General features: G+C 41.9%; 1 protein-coding gene across 1 annotated transcript in view; it reads left to right on the plus strand.

Moving 5' to 3' along the window:
* The first annotated feature begins 1,062 nt into the window (after positions 1-1,062).
* Positions 1,063-17,814, plus strand: part of LOC132817226 (cytochrome P450 20A1) — a 33,672-nt gene continuing 16,920 nt past the window's right edge. Inside the window, exons 1-6 of the mRNA XM_060827544.1 lie at positions 1,063-1,217; positions 5,817-5,866; positions 7,819-7,985; positions 9,489-9,634; positions 13,793-13,960; positions 15,196-15,274. Coding sequence (XP_060683527.1) covers positions 1,146-1,217; positions 5,817-5,866; positions 7,819-7,985; positions 9,489-9,634; positions 13,793-13,960; positions 15,196-15,274 — 682 coding nt within the window. The 5' untranslated portion in view covers positions 1,063-1,145. The remainder of the gene's footprint in view (positions 1,218-5,816; positions 5,867-7,818; positions 7,986-9,488; positions 9,635-13,792; positions 13,961-15,195; positions 15,275-17,814) is intronic.

Genomic DNA, 17,814 nt, shown 5'->3' on the forward strand with positions numbered 1-17,814 from the left:
ACAGAATTGAAATACATATTAACCATAATCTATATGATTGAATGAGAGACTGTGATTAAGGGGATGAATATCCCATATTATACCTAACTTCCCGGGACAGTGAGGTGGAAGGATGCATTCCGAGATGCAAAATGAGAAATATATTACTTAGTATGAATCTGACAAGAAAATCTATTGGAATAAGGACAAATTAAAGCTGAAGATGATTGCCATAAATGGTTTTAAAGATAAAGGTAAAGCTTTTAGCTTGAATTAAAACATTCACCAAGGACAGATGCTTCAAGATAATGGAATTCATGGAGACAAAAAGAAGAGCTTTCACCCTATCCTATGGCTTCAGAGAATTTCTTCTCTTCAATTGCTCATTCCTCCTGTAATGACATTCTCTTCCTCCTGGCCATTCATTTTGCTTGTCAACAACACGATCTGTGATAATTCACCAATTTTCTCTGATAGGCTAGAACACTGACAGCCTAAGATTGGGAAAAAGGAACAGATCCAGAATTGGGATTGTGACTAGGTCATGGACAGACTCAGTATTGGGGCTGAGACCCTAGAATTGAAATATGGACAGACCTAGGATTGGGACACAAAGAGATCCAGGATTGGGACTGAAAGACCCATGTTTCGGGACATGGACGGATTGGGACAGGGCTGGGATTGGGACTGGGATTGGATCCGGGTCAGGAGTAAGATTTGGATTGGGACAGGACCGGGATTGAGAATGGGAACAAGGTCTGGGACAGGGCCGGGATTGAGATTGGGACCGGATTTGGGACAGGGCTGGGATTGAGATGGGATAGAGCTGGGATTTGGATTGGGATTATGATTGAGACAGGGCTAGGATTGGAATTGGGACAGGGACAGGATTGAGATTGGGGTTGGTCCAGGGCTGGGATTGGGATTAGGACAGGGATTGGGGCAGGGCTGGGATTGGGATTAGGACAGGGACAGAGCTGGACTGGGGATTAGGACAGGGATGGGGGCAGGGACGGGTTTTGGGACCGGGCTGGGGGGCCTGGACAGGGTGGGGTTGCTATGGGGACGGCCCGTGGGCGGGGCGGTGGACGTGTCCGGACGGAGGCGGCTGGAGCTTGTGATCGTGTCCGGGAGCAGGAGCAGCCACAGGCCGAGCCGCCGGCACCATGCTGGACTTCGCAATCTTTGCCATTACCTTCGTGGTTTTCCTGATCGGGGCCGTGCTCTACCTGTACCCGGTAAGGGAGGCAGTCTGGCCCAGGCCCCGCATCAATCCCCAGCCTTTCCTGCTGAACCTCCCCCGGTGAAGACGCAGATGCAACTGGAAGGATCCCTCAGCCCTGCCTCAGGCCCCAGGGGCAAAGAGACAGAAATCTGTGCTCCACGGCTCCAGCTTCTCCCGCAACTACAAACTCCCCATGTTACCTCCCGCCCCATCTCCCCCAGCTTCTCCTTTTACCCCATCTCCCCCATCTTCTCCCTTTACCCCTATCTCCCCCAGCTTCTCCCTTTACCCCCATCTCCCCCAGCTTCTCCTTTTACCCCCATCTCCCCATCTTCTCCTTTTACCCCCATCTCCCCATCTTCTCCCTTTACCCCCATCTCCCCCAGCTTCTCCCTTTACCCCCATCTCCCCCAGCTTCTCCTTTTACCCCATCTCTCCCAGCTTCTCCTTTTACCCCCATCTCCCCCATCTTCTCCCTTTACCCCCATCTCCCCCAGCTTCTCCTTTTACCCCCATCTCCCCATCTTCTCCCTTTACCCCCATCTCCCCCATCTTCTCCCTTTACCCCCATCTCCCCCATCTTCTCCCTTTACCCCCATCTCCCCCAGCTTCTCCTTTTACCCCCATCTCCCCCATCTTCTCCCTTTACCCCCATCTCCCCAGCTTCTCCTTTTACCCCCATCTCCCCCATCTTCTCCCTTTACCCCCATCTCCCCCATCTTCTCCCTTTACCCCCATCTCCCCCATCTTCTCCCTTTACCCCCATCTCCCCCAGCTTCTCCTTTTACCCCCATCTCCCCCATCTTCTCCCTTTACCCCCATCTCCCCAGCTTCTCCTTTTACCCCCATCTCCCCATAATTTCTATTTTACCCTAATACCCACAATTTCTTCTTTTACTCCATTCCCCACAGCTTTCCTTTCTACTTCTACCCCATTTCCCACAGCCTCCCTGTATGGTCTCTCCTTTCCCTCCCTTCGTTACCCCTTTCCGACATACATCATCTCCAGAGCTTACCCATAACCCGTTCCCACAGCCTGTTATCATTACCCCCAAATTCCATTGCTATTCCTGTACTAAATATCCCTTGCTATATATTAACATTGGCTTTTATGTGTGCTTCAATCAATGATGAAAATTTGATAAAACTGTGATCAGAGTAGGGTAGCTGAGGAAAACAAACATTATTCAGTTGATTTTCGAAGTCAATACTGGAGGTTAGGCCTTCCAAGGTATGTGCTAAAATGGTCTCCATTAGGATGCTGACTGTTACGCCTTCACATTATCCCCCTCACCCCCATCCAAAGTAGAAATTGGCCTGGGCTGCTGTTAGTTCTAGAAAGTGCACATATGTTTTGTTTGTCTGGAATGAGGTTTGTAAAAATGAAATGTGTGAATGCATGTGAGTGAGAGAACTGTGCTTGAACAATTGTGCCTGAAGATAGTGTACATATGTGTACAAGGCAGTCATCCTTCTGACTGTTCCATTTAATTTTGAAAATTGGACAGATGCCACCTCAAGACCCTTGAGAAGTACCATTCATGCTGTTTGAGACAGATTCTCCACATCAACTGAGAGAACAGGTGCACTAACATCAGCATCCTTGAAACAGTTAATGATGCCAGCATCAAGGCCAAGATCATCTTAAATAAACACTGCTGGATTGGCCATAAGGAGACGTAGAGTCATACAGCATGGAGACAGATGCTTTGGTCCAACCAGTCCATGCCAAGCATAATCCCAAACTAAACTAGTCCCATCTGCCTGTTCCTGGCCCATATCCCTCCAAATCTTTCCTATTCATGTGCTTATCCAAATGTCTTTCAAATGTTGTAAACCTACCCACATCCACCACTTCCTCAGGAAGTTCAATCCACACGCAAACCACTCTCTGTGTAAAAAAAATTGTTTCTTGAGTCTTTTTTTCAATCTCTCCACTCTTAGCATAAAAATGTGTCCCGTAGTCTTGAAATGCGCTATCCTAGGGATGAGACAACAACTGTTAACTCTATCTATACCCCTCATTACTTTATACACTCTATAAGGTCACATCTCAATCTCCTACGTTCAGTGAAAAAGGTCCCAGCCTACCAAGCCTTTATTTATGATTCAAACCTTCCAAACCTAGCAACATCTCTTCTGAACCCTCTCCAGCTTAATAATATCCTTCCTATAACTGGGTGACCAGAACTGGACATTATTCCAGGTCTCACCAATGTTCTGTACAACCTCAACATAACATCCCAATTCCTTTACTCAAAGGACTGAGCTATGAAGGCAAGTATGCCAAATGCCTTTTTAACCACCCTGTCTATATGTGGTGCAAGAATTATGTACCTAAACCTAAACAGGTCCCTCTGTTCAACAAAACTATGCAAGGCCCTACTATTGTTTGTTTTACCAAAATGCAATATCTCATTTTTATCCAGATTGAACTTCACCTGCCATTTTCCAGCCCATTGACACATTTGATCAAGGTCCCTTTGTAATCTTAGAAAACCTTCTTCACTGTCTACTATGTCACCAATTTTGGTGTCATCTGCAACCATGCCTTCTATATTCTCATCCAAATCATTCATATAAATGCCAAACAAAATAGGACCTGTAACCGAACCCTGTGGAACACAGCTGATGACAGGGATGATTAAGATGCCTGAGTACTAAAGCAAATTGTCATCATCCAGCTCAAGGAAGGCATACAAATGAAAAGAAGATAGATAAAACATTTCAAAGATTCCCTGAAGGCTTCCCTCAAGAAATGCATTCCAGATGTCAATACATCGGAGACTCTCATTCAGAAGAAACCGACCTGAAGGAAGCACCTGTATGAAAGGACACAATTATTTGAGAACACCTGTTGGCTAGCTGAAGTATAGAAAAGGAAGCAGACAAAGGAATGCCGATGATTCCAAGACCACTTTCACCTCTCAGAAGCACTTGCCAAATGAGTGGTTGGAGATCGAGCTCTAGAATCAGGTTCGTCAGTCACATAAGGGCACATGGATCGCAAGATTAGTTACAAGGAATTTCCTAAGTGGACAATCATATCATTAGCAAGCGATTGACGATAATTTGTGGGAGTCTGAGCTGTGTGCATGGAAATATATCTTCCTGTGTGCATACGCTTGTGAATATGTCTACATGTACTGTAGAAAGAGTTAGATTTATCTCAGGTACCTTCGTGACATGAATTGAGCTGTATAGCAAGTGCTGCAGCAGAAAAATGTTGTAGCCTGTTCCCCATAGATGAATTGCAGTGAATGTATCTGAAATACTTGATAACAGCTCCTTGTGTGCTGCTTTGAGGAATAAATAAATTGCCATTGATCGATGAACCACCTTGCATGGTTCAGCAATCGAAGATTAGTATCTAGCTTATCAATACAAGAGCTGTAACAGGAGTGGACTTGTGTAGAATTATTTAATTCAGTGTTGCTGAAAATGACATTTTGCATCCTGGAAATGCTTAACATTTAAACTGAAGCATATGTTTGTTTACAATATTGGACCCCTGGAGAATTTGTGTTCATACCAAAATACTTTAGTGAACACAACTATGTGAAGAATAGCCCTCCTGATCTCCCCTCTTTTTTTTTGCCTGTTATCCTAAATCTACACCCTCTGGCTACTGACCCTCCTGCTATTGGAAGTAGGATAAATAAGAAGAAACTATCATTTAGAAGTTCAATCTGTGTTGTGTGATAAAACAGAAGCCAATTGTGTGTAGTGTGTTGTTTCCACAAAATGAGATAATGACCATTAAAGCTGTTTTTAGTTGTACTGTTTGGGGGATAAATATCAGGCAGGATGCTGGGAATATTGTGCACAAATTTGAATAGTGCTACATTATCGCATACGTTTTCCTTAGAGGGCAGATGGGAGCTTAATATTACCATAGCATTATCAGTTTAACTTACATTTTCTCTTCTGAGAGTGGGGCTTGGACCCATATCCTTCTGACTCAGTCAAGAATTCTAGCAACTGAGCCCTGAATGAAATATTTAAGTTTTGTTTACTTTTACTGCACTTATTTCCAATGGCCTGTCACTAAATAACACCCAGGATGCAATATTCTTGGGGACAGGTGGACAGATCTGTTGCTATATAACATGGACACAGTACTGGTGAGGACATGCCGGTTACTAGGTACAGGTCTATTACAACTGAGGGTACAGTACTGGTGTGAATCTTTTGTACCCAGACTTTGAAAATCTATTACACAAACAGAAGTATGAATACTAATATATCATAACTATGCCTAAAACTGTGGCCCATTTGATTAGATCATTATTATTGGATACTTTCCCAGTTTGATTATAAAGAACCTGTGTAAACTTCATCTGTTGGCTGGGAAATTGAGCCCTGAGCCTGATCACCATCCAGGGATTCCTTTGGGTCATGTGTGGGTGGTCAGTTGTGATTAGTTCTAGTTGGCACTTGGTCAGATAATCTGCTGCAGTCATCATATCCATACATTGGATTCGATGATGTGAAAACAAATTCTCTCTCTGCAGGCTTTCATCATGTTTGACATATAGCGGGAGAGATGTGAAGGATTCTGATATGTAGTTTCTTCTGGGTATTCATTTTGTACTTTGCTTCCCCCCCCCAGGCATCCAGGCAAGCATCTGGCATTCCGGGTATGGCTCCTACGGAGGAGAAGTAAGTCCGCCTTTGCTCTACAGGCCTGAAAGTTTGTTAACAAGAAGAAAATGACAATCTTGCATTTATATGGAGCCTTTCATAACTTCAGACTGCTCCAAAGGACTTTTGCAGTTAGCAAAGGACTTTTGACGTATTGTTACAGTCTAGGAAACGTGACAGCCAATTGGTGCATAACAAGATCCCAGAAATTGCAATGAGAATTAATGATGTTCATTGAGGGATAAATATTCACTGTATCATGATATATGATCTGCTGTGGAGATTATAGGATTATGTGTGTCGCTGCCAAGGTCAATATTTATTTCCTCTCCTTCATTCCCCTTGAACAGGTCACCTTTAAATGCTGAATAAAAAACCAAAAGAAGTGCGGGTGCTGTAAATCTGAAACAAAAACAGAAATTGCTGGAAAATCTCAGCAGGTCTGGTAGCATCTGTGGAGAGAAATCAGAGTTCACGTTATGGGTCGAATAACCCGAAACGTTAACTCTGATTTCTCTCCACAGATGTTGTCAGACCTCCTGAGCTTTTCCAGCATTTATATTTTCGGACTTTGAATTGCTGCAGTCCATTTGGTGTTGGTACACCAATGATGCGAATAGCAACATAAGAATTAGGGACAGGAGTAGGCAATTCAGTCTTTTGAGCCCACTCCGTCATTTAACATGATCATGGTTGATCTTATCCTAGTTATAACTCCACACTCCTGCATGCTCCCCAGGAGGTTACGCAGAGACAGTGCTCCAACTCAGTACCATGAGAGATTTGGGAAAATACTTGCAAATGTTGGTGTTCACTTGCACCTGCTGTCCTTCATTTTATGGGTGCTGGAGGTCATTGATTTTCAAGATGCTATCTGAGAAGCCTTACCAAGTTCCTGCATTGCATTTTGTAGATGATATGCACTACAGCTTCTACGTGCCAGAGCAGGAGAGAATTAATGCTTAATATGACCTTTCTCCTCAATTCCATCTTAAAAAGGCATTTGGACAAATACATGGACAGGAAAGGTTTAGAAGGAAATGGGCTAAGTACAGGGAAATGGGATTAGCATGGATGGATGTTTTGGTCGGCATGGACCAGTTTGGGCCAAAGGGCCTGACTCGGTGCTGAATGACTGGATGGATGACCCCTTATTTTTAAACAGTGATGTCTAGTTCTAGATGTTGTCACTAGAGAAAACATCCTTTCCTTATTCACCCTGCCAAGACCCTTCAGAACCTTAGTGATTCAATCAAGGTACCGCTTACCCTTCTAAACTCTAATACAAGCCTAATCTTGCCAACCTTTTTTTCATGATAGCCCAACCATTTCAGTTATTAGTCTAGTAAACCTTGTATGAGTTACTTCCAACACATTTAATTCTTTCCTTAAATAAGAGCATGAATACTATACATAGCTCTCCAGGTCTGTCTCATCAATACCCTGTAATACTGACGTGGAGGTGCCAGTGTTGGATTGAGGTAGACAAGGTTAAAGTCCAACAGGTTTATTTTAAATCACGAGCTTTCACATTTCCCACGTTATATACAATTAGCCAGCTCTTTGCCCACTTACTCAATCTATTTTAATACCTAATCCTTTGTAGCTTACCTATGTCCTCTTCACAACCTAGTTTCCTACTGAGTTTTATGTGGTTAGTAAACTTAGTAATCATATATTGCTTCCAAGTCATGGATATAAATTGTAAAAAGTTAAGGTCTCAGCATTGATCTTGTGTCAAGCCACTTGTTAAATCTTGCCAATCAGAAAATGACTAATTTCTGTCTACTCCCTATTTCCTGTCTAACATAGGACACTCCCATCATCCTAGGAATCAATTTCTGGTTAAAGATCTTCTTGTGCCCATCCCTGAGCCTGGGCCTCTGCCTCTCCTGTTACCTGTTTGTGTGTGTCTCAACATTCCTCCAGCTTCATTTTTTGATAGAAGCGTTATGTTTTTACTCTTCAAGGGATGGAAATCTTCCAGATATTGTGAACACAGGGAGCCTTCATCAATTTCTAGTCAGTCTTCATGAAAAGTATGGACCATTGGCATCTTTCTGGTTTGGACAACGACTGGTGGTCAGTTTGGGCTCCGTGGACCTCCTGAAGGAGCACATCAACCCAAACCGAACCTGTAAGTGCTGTTGAGGTTTTATACACTGAGTAGACCAAGCACCATGTGACAGTGAATCTGAAAATAGACGTTGAAACCAGTCAACACTTTAATTGTATATCAGTTGAGGATGAATACCTAAGGCTGAGTTATCGTCCACAATCGATTGGAGATTTTTGATGGGTTTAGTTCAGAATAAAATCTACAGGAGAAGGTTACAAATTAAAGTCTAATCATAGGGTTTGAGTAATTTGTGTAAATGTGCAAGTTTCCCCATATAGTGCTTGCATAACAAAGAGAAATAAAGCACAGGAACAGAAGTCTGTGCTGATACATTTTTCCCTGCCATGCTAAAACAATCTTCGCTTAGAGGATTTGTATCCCTCTATTCCCTTCCTATTCATGGATTTGTCCAGGTGCTTCTTGAATGCTGCTATAGTGTCTGCTTCTATCACCACCTCTGGCAGCTTGTTCCAGGCACTCACCACCTTTGTGAAAAATGTGCTTCTCACATCTGTTTCAAACTCCCCCCTCATCTCTCCCCCACAGCTTGAATATATGTCCCGTAGTAATTGACCCATCCACACTGCGAAAAAGCCTCATACTTGCCACTCTCTTCATTCCATTCACAATCTTATAAACTTCTATCAGGTCGTCTCTCAACCTCCTGCATTCCAGTGAAAACAAACCTAGTCTATCATAGCTAAAATCCCCTATAGCATCCTGCTAAACCTTTTCTGTACCTTCGTCAAAACATCCACATTCTCTGGTAGATTGGTGACCAGAACCGTAAACAATATTCCAGGTGTGGCCCAAACAAAACTGCAGCATACTTGCCTATCTTGTGCTCAGTGCCCCTTCCAAATGTTGGCTTTTGCTTGAACTACCTTATCTACCTGCATTGCCACCTTCAGTGATCTGTGGGCCTGCACAGCCAGATCCCTTTGCATATCTATACTTGTAAGGGTGCTGTCATTCACTGTATAATTTCCACTTGTATTTGACCTTCCAAAATGCATCACCTGACGTTTGTCTGGATTAAACTCAATCTGCCATTTTTCTGTCCATGCCTCCAACTAAGCTGTGTCATCTGACAATCCACTGCAACTCCACCAATCCTTGCATCGTCCACAAACTTACTAATTAGACTAGCCACGTTTTCCTCCAAATCATTTATGTATACCACAAACAACAGAGGTTCCAACACTGATGTCTGTGGAACACCACTAGTCACAACCCTGCATTCTGAAAAGCATCCTTCCACTGCTACCCTCTGTCTCCTATGACTAAGCAAGTTTATTCACCTTGCCAGCTCAACAGGGAGACAATACCTAACCCGGGGGAATTAAAGCAATTATAGTGGCCCAAGTATGCTGTCCTGGGAGTTCATTGTTAAGCCATAGATTGGGGCTCAAACTATCATTCATACTACGCCAGTCTCTGAATAACTTAACCAAAATATAGGAGTTATAATTCAGTCAATTTTCTTTGAAATTTCACAAATCTCATTCCTCTCCTGTCTAGCTGATCCATTTGAGACCATGCTGAAATCCTTATTGGGATATCAGTCTGGATTTGGAGGCAATGCTGCTGAGGGTCATGTGAGGAAGAAAGTTTATGAGACAGGAGTGAACAAAGCTATCCAGAGCAACTTTGCTGTCCTTTTGGAGGTAACTGGATTCTTGTTGCATTTAAACTGTCCTGCTGATCTTTTCGTGTTCTGCTAATCTCTATTTTGTTATGTGATGTCTTTCCAATTTCTCCTTTTGTGAAGACATTGGTTGTTGAATTGCAATGAGCTCCATTTCCTTGTCCTTTTAGATTAGATTAGATTAGACTTACAGTGTGGATATCTCTAACTTTGACATGATTAGATGTGATCTATATGGACTTCAGTGAGGCGCTCGACAAGGTTCCCAATGGGAGACTGATTAGCAAGGTTAGATCTCATGGAATACAGGGAGGACCAGCCATTTGGATACAGAACTGGCTCAAAGGTAGAGGACAGAGGGTGGTGGAGGAAGGTTGATTTTAGACTGGAGGCCTGTGACCAGTGGAGTGCCACAAGGATTGGTACTGGATCCTCTGCTTTTTGTCATTTCCATAAATGATTTGGATGCGAGCATAAGAGGTACCGTTAGTAAGTTTGCAGATGACATCAAAATTGGAGGTGTAGTGGACAGCGAAGAGGGTTACCTCAGATTACAACAGGATCTTGACCAGATGGGCCAATGGGCTGAGAAATGGCAGATGGAGTTTAATTCAGATAATTGCAAGGTGCTACAGTTTGGGAAACCAAATCTTAGTAGGACTTATACATTTAATGGTAAGGTCCTAGGGAGTGTTGCTGAACAAAGAGACCTTGGAGTGCAGGTTCATAGCTCCTTGAAAGTGGAGTCACAGGTAAATAGGATAGTGAAGAAGGTATTTGGTATACTTTCTTTTATTGGTCAGAGTGTTGAGTACAGGAGTTGGGAGGTCGTGTTGCTGCTGTACAGGACATTGGTTAGGCCATTGTTGGAATATTGCGTGCAATTCTGTTCTTCCTATTGGAAAGATGTTGTGAAACTTGAAAGGGTTCAGAACAGATTTACAAGGATGTTGCCAGGGCTGGAGGATCTGAGCTACAGGGAGAGGCTGAACAGGCTGGGGTGTTTTCCCTGGAGTGTCGGAGGCTGAGGGGTGAACTTATAGGGGTTTACAAAATTATAAGGGGCATGGATAGGGTTAATAGGCAAAGTCTTTTCCCTGGGGTCAGGGAGTCCAGAATTAGAGGGCATAGGTTTACGGTGAGAGGGAAAAGATATAAAAGAGACCTAAGGGGCAACGTTTTCACACAGAGGGTGGTACGGGTATGGAATGAGCTGCAGAGGAAGTGGTGGAGGCTGGTATAATTGCAACATTTAAGAGGCATTTGGATGGGTATATGAATACGAAGGATTTGGAGGGATATGGGCCGGGTGCTGGCAGGTGGGACTAGATTGGGTTGGGATATCTGGTCGACATGGACGGGTTGGACCGAAGGGTCTGTTTCCATGCTGTGCATCTCCATGACTCCAAGACTGCTGTCAGAGTATCATTTGCAATGTCGTCTTTTATGTGCCTGCACCTGTGTTCACCTAAGCCTTGCAGGCCTTCAAGATCTCCACGCTCTAATTCTGGAATCCATGTGTCCCTGATTTTAAATACTCCACCATTAGAATCAATGCCTTCAGCTGCGTGGATCTTAAGCCATCAAATTTCCTCCCAAAATCTTTCTGCCTTTCTCTCCTCCTTTAGAATTTTCTTTAGAATTTACTTCTGAGCAAGCTTTTGAGAAACTGTCCTCATATCTCCTTGGAGACCTGTGCGAATTTCCTTTTGTTAAATGCATTTGGATGTTTTACTACATTAAAAAGGTTTCATCCAGAGGACAAAGTGGAGGGCAGCAGAAAGAAATGTTGAGCTAGACAATAATTGAAAGATAGATGACAGAGCTGTTGCAGATAAGTGAGGACAGTGTAAGTTGGATGACCATGACATACCATGACAGCAGATCAACTGGCAGGAATAGCTATGACCAACAGCAACAGCGTGAATGAAAATTGCTATTAGATCATTATCGTTGTCTATTAGATCAGTGGTTTAAGGAAAATTGAATAAAGGAGATTGAGAGAAAGAGGGACAAATGGACTATTTGGGTGAAGCAAGCCAATTTGTAAGAGAGGAATATTTCTCAAAAAATTAGCAAACCTACACCCACTGCTGTCCATGTGAATTACTGATAGAAGTTTAATATAGTTCAGATGGCCAATTAACCTGACTCCAAGAGACCACCATCTCACGGTATTTTCGCAAGCTGGAATAGGTGTCAAATGAGGTTGCATGAGAGCATCATAGAGACTGTGATCAAGACTCCTTTGAATAACTCCTTAAACCATGCTGGAATGGAGATAGTATCTTCAGCCCCCTAGCTTCTGATTTGCAAGTTGAAGCACAAATTCAGAAGAAAACCAGATTTCTATTCACACTGTTACATTTCCTCTTGTACTATATGCCTCACTTTTTACAACAACTCTCCTATGAGGTTCTATTCCCTGATTCTATCTAGTTAGAGTATACTTCAGTAAATATTTGTTAAACTTGTCAAAAACAGTTTACCTTTAATCAGTCAGTTTTGGTTGCTGTTGATTGACCTGAATTTCTAAATTGTCATAGAGTTTATCTTGAATCTAGCATCGTAAATATTTCTTCAGAACTCAGATTTTCTGTAGTTTACTCAGTCAGCAATGACAAGGTTTATCCTACTCCTTCTCCATAATCATAAGTCTTGCAGTAACTATTCTCCTGTCCCAAGGTGCAGTTTGTACGTTAAAAGTGAACTGAAAAATTATGGCCTAACCATCTTTGCAAAAATTTTACTTCAGTTAAACCATGTGATGGTTCCCCACATTGTAGTGCACCGGACTGCTTGTTTTGAACATATCAGCATGTCCCTCGGGTGTCAGAAGACTGACGCACCATCTGGGAATGCTATTTTCAAGAAGTGCCTGTTCCTCGCCTTATCCTGACAGGCAATTGAAAGTCAAACCCTATATTCTCAAAGTAGTTGTTGAGTATTGTTCAGCTAAACTTTGATCACACATGGCTAGTTTAGTATCAACTTTTGTGTTCCATCGAGTTCCTATGATTCATCCCATTTTATATTCACACTTTGGGAAATTACATAAATTTTAACCTGAGTTGTTCCTTCTGCCCAGTAGCTGAACAGGTATCTGAGAGTAGGACAGACTGTTTTTGTGTGATGTAAGAGTTGATATTTGAGTGTTTGTAGAAAATGGTGTTTGCTGGCTCACTGTTGGAAAATCTCAAGCCCTTCCCTGACACATTGAAATTAAAGACAGCTGAGAATCTGAGCACATGATCCTGCCCTTTGACAAATAACCACTTTTTCCCTCCAGGATTGAAATGAATAAACCAGTGAGTGTACTGAATGGAAAGTCTCACTGTTCGTGCCATTCACAATCTGACAGAGTTCTATTTATTATTGAATCATGTCAGGCTTCACCTGTAATTCATTTCAGTTTATGGCAAGTTTTATACAGACATTTGCTCGCACCCCCAACCTCCTGAAAGTTCTGGGGATTGATTTCAAAGCCCCCATTACCTCTTCCAAAGGTGATGAGTTAGCCAAGACACAGTGAGTGCTGGCTGAGGATTGGTTGTGGAACAGCTGCTGTAGATTTCTGCAATAGCTGCTTTGTAGTTTCCAACTGTTTGCTGTCTTTAATTTCAATGAAGCTTAGATAGTTGTGCAGCCGGCATTAAAACATGACAAATGAATAGTCAGTATCAGTCAACTGTACTTCCTAAGCTATGGGAATTAATTACAATATATTAGTATTAATATTATTACAATATAACAGTATTATTATTGGCGTTATGTGTAAGTATCAAGTATTCAAGAGGGCAATTACAAAGCTCCCTCTCCAATTTTACTTCGAACAATCCTAAGGCAGGTACAGAGCAAGTTGGAAACTGGATATTCCTCCTTTTACATGGGCCTCTCCCTCCCTCCCAGGGAAGGCACAGCATGAATTAAAAGGAGTAATGTCCCAGTGCATTATCCCATCAAACAATGGCAGAGTAATTACAGCATGGGATAATTATAATATAAAAGGACCTTTGCACTGACAGCTAAGTCAGTGTACATGCTGAAAATCTGACATTTTACCACTTGGCATGCTGAGTTAGTTTTTATCAGACTGCGATTTCTAGGGGCAGGATATGTTGCCAGACTGTCAGCTGACTGTGATTTCTCTTGATATTTTTCTTCTGTTCTCCTTTAGCTAGCTGACGAGTTGGTAACAAAGTGGCTGTCATATCCTGAAGCTCAGCATGTCCCTCTGTGCCAGCACATGTTGGGTTTTGCCATGAAGTCTGTCACGCGGGCAGCAATGGGTAGTCACTTTGAAAATGATCAAGAAGTAATACGCTTCCGAAAGAACCATGAATCGGTGAGTGTGTTGAAGTGAGTTACAGATTTGAACAACCCGACCCAGTTTAGCAGGGGGAATTAATTTTCATCAATATTGCTATTCTCGCCCTGTGAATGAATTGAATGAATAGTGTCCTTCAATTGAATAAAGTGCAACTGCTACAGAGGAAGCAGCCTTTTTCCTTGATGTCTCAGTGGGTATGGATCTGACCCAAACAGATGAGGAACATTGTTGGTTTGTACACTTGTCTTTATACAATGTGATGATGTTCAGCAGACTTTGCTGAGATTTACTCTTAAGTCTATCCTGGTTTGAAGCCCTAACACTCCAGTTTAAATGAATTAAGAGTCTTGTTAAATCAAGCTAGTCATTGAGATAATTGTAGTGATGTGGAAGAAGGCAGAGATATCTATTTCCAAGCATCTTTTTAGGGGAGATTCCCTCACTTTAATGTAGGGGTTTTTGTACATTTGCACAGAACCTTTGTAAAAGACACATTCCAGGAAGTGTTAGCAAATGTTGACACAATCCAGGGATTCTTTCTCAGTGTTGATGTGCTCCAGGGCCACTCTGTGAATGTTGACACACTACGAAGGCCTACTATAAAGATAACAATACATTCCAGGGACTTGGTGCAATCACAGAAATCCTCTGCCAGTATAGTTACAATTTCCATCAGCATACAAGGAACACTGGTATTTGCTAATATTTGGAGGTATGTGCCATCCTCCCTGGTAAGCTTCAGAAGTGAACCAGTTTCCTAGTCATTCTTGAAAAGTGTACTAGGCCCTCAGTATAATGTGAAATGTATGCCAGTACCCTCGGTAATAGGCTTTACAACACATTGAGACTTTTCATCCATCCAATGATAATTCTCAATTCCACTTAACCTGCATTTTCCTCATAATCCTTAATTCCTTCCCCCACTGGTTAAAAATCTCTCAGTCTTGAGTATGCTTACTGACTCAAACTCTACATCTCAAGGGGCACATAATTCCCTAAATTCAAGAAATTTCCCCTCATCTGTCTGAAATGAGTAACCCCTTACTCTGAGATTATGCCCTCTGGATCTAGACTGTCCCACAAAGGGAAATAACCTCTCCTCATCAACTCTGTCAAGTTCCCTAAGAATCTTAGTAAACAGAGATATGTGACAGTACCTCTGGTAATCTGAAATATGTGCAATTTCCATGGAAACATGGGATTAGTACAAATTTTTCTTGTATTCTGAGATAATTTGTATTTGTTTTCAGATTTGGTCAGAGATTGGAAAAGGATTTTTGGATGGATCTCTTGATAAAAGCTCATCCAGAAAACAGCATTACGAAGAGGGTAATTTAGCATTGGTTTATGCTGGTGCTGTTTTTTTAATGGGAAGTTGTATAAGTGATCAAAGAAACATAAACAGACCACTTCTAACTCCAAATCCCACCTTTAATTGCTGACATGTGCAGGGATGTGGTTGTGTGCGTGCGTGTGCATATACTCTTCCTGGAGGAATATAGATTATGTTAATTAAATAAACCTGGAATGAAACTACTGATTGTGGAAAAAACCCATCTAATTCCTCAAGTTCTTTAGGGAAGGAGATCTGCCATCCTTACCACCTGGCCTTAGTGACTCCAAATCATTGCGGTGCGGTTGAATCTTAACTCTGAATTGAACCAGCAGCAAGCCACCCAGTTGTTAACAAAGTAACTCATCATGAACTCAGTAGGGAGTGATAATAAATGCAGACCTTCCCCATGCGAACCCCATACGAGAAATGATTTGGAAAAAAAATACACCATCAAGTCTCTTAAGTTTACATTTTCATTTGATCATCTTTTCGTTTTCTAACCTTTAAAGAAGGTCTGGGCCTATATCACTTAGTCTGTCATAATTTGAACAATCCTGTCATTCTGGAAATCAGTGTAGTGAATCTTTGTTGCAGTCCTTCCTGGGCAGGCATTTTGTTGCTTAGGAAAGTAGACCAGGCGACACTGTAGTGCAGTTGTGGTCTCACCAAGACCTTGTGCAGCTGCAGTAAGACCTCTTTATTTTGAGCTCCAATCACTTTGGAGTAAAAAGCAAATGAACCATTTATTTTCTGATTGCCAGCTGTACCCTCATGCTAACTTTCTGTCATTTGTGTTATATGAGGAAACCCAGGTTTCTTATGCTTCAGTACACAGCAGGATTGTTTACTCGTGTCCAATTTCTTCAAATTATTCTATGACTGAGACTGGAGAAGTATACTGTCACTCCAGTCGCACTACTTTATTTTGTTTAAAATATAAAATTACCTTTCCAGTTACCATGAAGATTAATTAAATACCTTGTCCACATCAGGTGTTGACCAATATGATCAATCGACGAAATTTCTTACGAAAACAAGAAATGCTATTCACTAAAGATACAATTATTATCTGAAAAAAAAACACATTGGCTAATAGGTTTTTCTTGAAGGCAAAAGGATAAAGTGTAGAATAGTCCAGAATCTGTTTGAGATATTCTGGCACCTTTGGATAAGTCACTAATCATACACAGTTGTCTCTGAAATAGTCATAGAGATGTACAGCTTGGAAAGAGGCCCTTCTATCGAACTCATCCATGCTGACAAGATATCCTAAATTAATCTAGTCCCATTTGCCAGCACTTGGCCCACATCCCGCTAAACCCTTCCTATTCATATACCCATGCCTTTTAAACATTAAAATTGTACCAGCCTCCACTATTTCCTCTGCAGTTCATTCCATACATGCACCTCTGTGTGAAATGGTTGCCTCTTAGGTTGCTTTTGAATCCTGCCCCCCTCACCCTAAACCAATGCTCTCTACTTCTGGATTCCCCTAGCCCATGGAAAAGACCATGTCTATTTACTCTATCCACGCCTCTCATGATTTTACAAACCTCTATAAGGGCACACCTCCAGCATCCGTTGCTCCAGGGAAAACAGACCCAGCTTATTTAGCCTCTCCTTTTCGCTCAAATCCTCCAATCCTGGCAACATCCTTGTAAATCTTTTCTGAATCCTTTGAAGTTTCACAACATCTGAATATACTCAATGAATGAACATTCACAGCTCTGTGGTAGAAAATTCCAAAGATTCACAAGCCTTTAAGCACAGAGGTACAGGAGGGAGACCAAAATTGCACGCAATAATCCAAAAGTGGCCTAACCAATGTACTGTATAACCACAACATAACCTTCCAACTCCTATGCTCTCTGATGTATGCTCTGACCAATAAAGGAAAGCATATCAAATGCCTTCTTCACTAGCCTATCTACCTGTGACTCCACTTTTGAGGAACTGTGAACCGGCACTCTTTGTTCAGCAACACTTTACCAAAATCTTGCAGATCAACTCGTCCAGGAAATCTGCCTTCGGATGTTTTTTCAGCCACTCTTTCAAAACAAAAGGATTAAGTTTGAACTCAACAAGAGAGTTTTTTTTTCAAAGATGAGAACATTCAACTTGTTGTTAATAGGTTCTCTCTCAAGTCAGCTTGTTCATAGTAGGCTGTCTAATTCAACCGGATATTCACAGAATCTCTCCAATCCAGTCACAATCCCAGAAGACCTATAGCAAAACTAGCAGTTATGTGATTTATAGGAAACCTTATTAAATGAATCTCTACTGTCTGGAGTGAGCTTTCAGTTACCTCTTTTTAAAAAAAAACACTTTTAGCCTGTCCACAGAGCTTGAAGTAGGTCCATTTTCCACAATTCTTCAAAATCTAAGTCTTCCAAGCAATAATATAAAGCTTTCTGTAATACTTTCATAACTTTAAACACTCATTCCACATCCACTTTCCATATTCTGTTTTCAGGAGACAAAGGATTCAGCATACTCAATCTGTTTCAGGTATAAGTCTCTTAAATTCCCTTGA

Source organism: Hemiscyllium ocellatum, chromosome 7, assembly GCF_020745735.1.
Source record: "Hemiscyllium ocellatum isolate sHemOce1 chromosome 7, sHemOce1.pat.X.cur, whole genome shotgun sequence".
In the NCBI taxonomy this organism is placed as follows: Eukaryota; Metazoa; Chordata; class Chondrichthyes; order Orectolobiformes; family Hemiscylliidae; genus Hemiscyllium; species Hemiscyllium ocellatum.